Source organism: Ptychodera flava, unplaced genomic scaffold (assembly GCF_041260155.1).
Source record: "Ptychodera flava strain L36383 unplaced genomic scaffold, AS_Pfla_20210202 Scaffold_108__1_contigs__length_254589_pilon, whole genome shotgun sequence".
NCBI classification, from domain to species: Eukaryota; Metazoa; Hemichordata; class Enteropneusta; family Ptychoderidae; genus Ptychodera; species Ptychodera flava.
In genome coordinates, this window is record NW_027248290.1 from 197156 (window position 1) to 201571 (window position 4416).

General features: G+C 38.6%; 1 protein-coding gene across 1 annotated transcript; it reads left to right on the forward strand.

The window, feature by feature from the left end:
• Positions 1–269: 269 nt before the first annotated feature.
• LOC139126617 (tyrosine-protein kinase receptor Tie-1-like) lies at positions 270–4127 on the forward strand. The gene is made up of 6 exons (XM_070692671.1): positions 270–401; positions 871–990; positions 1508–1625; positions 2146–2245; positions 2803–2902; positions 3211–4127. The coding sequence occupies exons 1-6, from the start codon at positions 378–380 to the stop codon at positions 3292–3294; spliced, it is 546 nt and encodes a 181-aa protein (XP_070548772.1). The 5' UTR covers positions 270–377; the 3' UTR covers positions 3295–4127.
• Positions 4128–4416: the final 289 nt, after the last annotated feature.

Genomic DNA, 4416 nt, shown 5'->3' on the forward strand with positions numbered 1-4416 from the left:
AGGAGTTATGATTTTAACCCTCTCAGCATGAAATTCAAAATTTTGAAAAGCAAACCTTTTAAAACAAATACGAAAGGTGAGTGAGCAGTTTCCCTGTCTTAATCGCCGTTCCACTGAGTGCAATGACGTCCGCTTTCCGTGCTCTTAGTTTGATTATCCAAGACCCGAATGTATGTTACATTTCAAATTCGTGTGTTAAAAACGTCATTCCAGTCCCGGTTTACGTCAATATGGAGTTCATGGGTCAAGGGAACCTATTGAAGTACCTTCGAGATTATCGGCGAGATAAGACGAGCGACTACTCGAACGCAGCTCGACTGAAGTGGGTTCTCAAGAGTAAGGATCTTGTCTCTTTGGGAAAGCAGATTGCCGCAGGAATGCAGTACCTAGCCTCTAAGTCGGTGAGGGCGCTATTCTGTGGCATATCTCTTGCAAACTGCTATCAGCGTTGTTTTCATTAGAGTATAATTGCATTCATTCCCCATGCCTCCTCCGATGCACCTTTGCACGAATTCAATTTGCGCTGAACCTTAAATCACAACAAAAGTGTTATCCGTCACCGACAACAGCAACATCACATCCAATGTCAAATAAGGTGTTGATAGATAAGGCCTATGGGCATTTACACCCGGGTTTTTGTTTTGTTTTGTTTTGTTTTGTTTGCTTTGTTTTTATTGACTCTTTTGTAAATGCCACTTTCTTGAGAAAAAGGTTCACGGCACAGAACATGCTATCTAATAAAACGACGAGGTATTGGCTATTTATGACTCCTACATTGTAATTGGTGTTTCTCTCGAGTCGAATTTTCTAGTTGTGTGAAATGCATCATGCATATTTAGTTTACATGCCTTTCATTTGACATTGGCACAGTTTGTGCACGGCGAACTTGCTGCAAAAACAGTTCTTTTATCAAAAGACCGGCGAACTTGTAAATTATCAAATATTGGTCTCAGAGGTGATGTGGAAATTGAAGCGATCAGAGTTAAAGAGGTAACATTACATTCTTTTAAATTTTCCTTTGTTTTACTCTACCGCAATAAAAAGAAATGCGTTGATAGATTTGTTTTGTTGCATTCTTTCAGAATTCTCGTCTTTCATACTTTTGAATGACAACTCCGAGGAAAAACACATTTACTAAGGAGGGATGTTTTAAAATATGCTGAAAGCTGAGAGAATGCGCGTACATTATGTAGCTCATAAAAATTCGGAGTTCAATGCTATCATAGCGAATGTCAAGGAAGCAAAACGCAACCTTTACCACCCTAAGAAAAGTAATATAAACTACAGTAGTTTTTTTTTACCATCTTAATGCTGAAATTCATTGCGTTACAATTTACTGATTACCATGGAGGTTTTTAAAAATGTCAAAAGGCAACCTTTACCACCCTAAGAAAAGTAGTATAAACTACAGTAGTTTTTTTTTACCATCTTAATGCTGAAATTCATTGTGTTACAATTTACTGATTACCATGGATGTTTTTAAAAAAGGTTTCTTGTTTTGTTTTAGCATCACAGCCGCCAGCCAATACGTTGGTTTTCACCGGAAACGGTCAGTTCAGAGGAATATTCAACAATGAGCGACGTCTGGTCCTTTGGTGTCGTACTGTGGGAGATTACTACGTTAGGTAAGTACAGCTCGCAAAAGTACCAACGAAAGATTTCAACTTTCCGGGCGTTGTCCGGTCTTCGAAATCTGTTTGTCCCGTTAGCGACTTCAGGCACACGGAAACGTCATATTGGGGAAATTGTGTAAGTTACCATTTAACTTATTAGCGAAAGTACATATTTCAACTGTCTGTCTGTCTGTCTGCCTTTTTGTGATTGTTCTCTTGTACTCTCCACGTTCGGGCGTTGGACGATAAATATTGTGAATCGATTATCATAGCTGAAGCTCTCCTTACAAGACAAATATATCAACTTATTAATTAATTAATTAATTTGTTTATTTATTTATTTATATATATATTTATTTATTTATTTATTTTTTCATTTTATATGCAAGGACAAGAGTCCTTTGTCTGCAATACGAGTCATCGTACCAAATGAGTCTAAGGTCTTTGGAATTTCTTGCATAGTGGCTGTTTTAACCTTGCGGAGGTTCAATTTTCCATCAATTTTGAGTATTTCGTTTTCGATTGTAATAAGGTAAGACACCGTACCCAACTGCCAAAAACGTGACCAAAGTGAGGGAGTTCATTTCAAAGGGATTTCGAATGAAGAGACCAGCTTACTGTGACGCTAAACTGTAAGTAATGACAAAAAATATACATCATCTAATGTATTGTGCGCCTGGGTTGCACTGATGAACAAACTATAGTTTATTGCAATGTGAATATAATGTTCACTACAATTAAAGTTATAAACACTTGAAAGGAACAGCCTTGCATAGATGAAAAGTGGCAGTTCTTGTGATGTATAATCACACAGTGAAAGCTACAAAAACAGAAGCCAATTTGAAATTTTGTTGATAAATCACTGACACTGTGAATGTACACGGGAATGTCTGTCTAGGTGTTTATGTACTGATTTAATCTGTTCCGGATCCGTGTAACGAATGTTACACTGAAACTCCATGAGGAATTCCTCACTTTTACTGAACTGGAAACCTATGCCTTTTGCGGTCAAATGCAGGCAGATGACACGCAAGTACCCTGCTGTAAGTATACTCTGATAAGGCACACAGTTGTGTTTTGCACATATGGCCATGGACATACATATTTCGAAAGAAATGGTCTCATTTAGCGACGGAGCGATAACCAGACGTTGAAATCTTCATGACATTGACCTTACCTTCACCGACAGGTACTCCGTCATGACGAGGTGCTGGTCGGAAAACAAAGCCGAGCGACCGTCCTTCTCCAAACTCGTCATTGAACTTGAAGGCATGGCTAAAAGCAGCGAGGTAACTGGGTTTTTTTCACTGCTAAATATGAGCGGTTCACTTGGGTCGAGCAGTCGTCACGTTCTTCATGGCTTTTCCGATTCGCGCTGAGGCAGTTTTATCCAGCAACGGAGATCAGCAGCAATGCCGTTACTGGTTGAAGTTACTGGTCTCTAGTACATTAACTCTGATGCGAAAATTGATAGCAATTTAACAACTTTTTTTATTAATTTGCAAATAGGAAACTTTATGACTTTGTCTCTCAGTAGTAGGAGTTATGGCAAACCAAAGGCAGTATCAACAACGTTTTGCCATTTCTTGCATTCCAGGTTTTCATAGACGTCAAAAAGGCGTGTTCCGACACTCCAGACTATAAGAAGGCAGCAAATGAAAAGTGTTACGAAACAAAGTGATGGCACTGTGCGATTGGTAACCGATGGACGCTGAGTTTATTCGGCAGAGATCAGTGTGTACGTGACAATGCAACGTCAGACCAAAAACTGCATAGGCAATATACTTACAGGTCGTACTTTAGTGATGGATTCATCTCACAGAAAATATATTTTTTGATGTAAAAATCATCAATACAGTGCTAACTAGCCATTCACATCCAATATTGCAAGCGCGAGGGATTAAGAAGGGGTAGAAAGGTTTTGTTTTCTGGTCTCCAGATTAAATTCGAAAGACAGAGAATACGTACTTATACATACATACATACACACATATGTAGTATACATACATATATACATATATACATGTGACGTCATCAATGACGAGAGAGAACTTCTAGCAGATAATATATGTAGCACATTCATAGACCCACTTTTTTGTAATACAAAACTGCTTTCAAGAGTGAAGTAAGCACGTCCTTAATGTTTTAGTGTGGCGCCATGAGGTTGCGCAGTTGCAGTTGTTCAGGGTCACCGACGCACGGTCATCTCACAATTGTGTCTAGAACACACTTTCTGTAAAAAATTGAATATGTCTGTCTATCATTATCATACGCTGATGAAAGAACAGTGATCTATTGACGTCAGATACACAATTTATTTTAATGTAAAGGTCTTCTTTAGAAATATTACGAAATATATCGTTTCTATGCTGAATTGACTTCACTTTGCTTATTAATTCATTATTCATGTACAATGTCGGCGAACGATGTGCAACGAAGTCGGTAGGTTGTCCTCCGATAAATGATAAATAATCTAGACTTGAGTTGTAACACAGCAATTAATAAAATTGCTATAAAATTTCTCTATTCTTGTCCGGTTATATTACTCACAACAAATTGCGAATGACAGTCTGTGCAGCAATATGACCACCCTTATCTTGCACGATGCGCTCACATTGACAACACAGAGAATTGGAATACTTATATCTAGTTTCGGCGTGCATATCACTGCAGGTTGTAACCTGGCACACTGGCGACGTTTGTTCAACACTCACAAGCACAGTACAGAAGCAAGGTGTCGAAAGCGCGCTGTAAAGAAGTCGACAGAGACAGTCCTGCTAGATCAGCAACAGTGATAAAGAGC

What these genes read in the sequence shown, in the direction of transcription:
- LOC139126617 (XM_070692671.1), top strand. Translation starts at nt 378, where the DNA reads ATGCAGTACCTAGCCTCTAAGTCG. An exon ending in AAGCGATCAGAGTTAAAGAG is followed by an intron (nt 991 to 1,507) that starts GTAACATTACAT and finishes GTTTTGTTTTAG; the next exon opens with CATCACAGCCGCCAGCCAAT. An exon ending in GCATGGCTAAAAGCAGCGAG is followed by an intron (nt 2,903 to 3,210) that starts GTAACTGGGTTT and finishes CTTGCATTCCAG; the next exon opens with GTTTTCATAGACGTCAAAAA.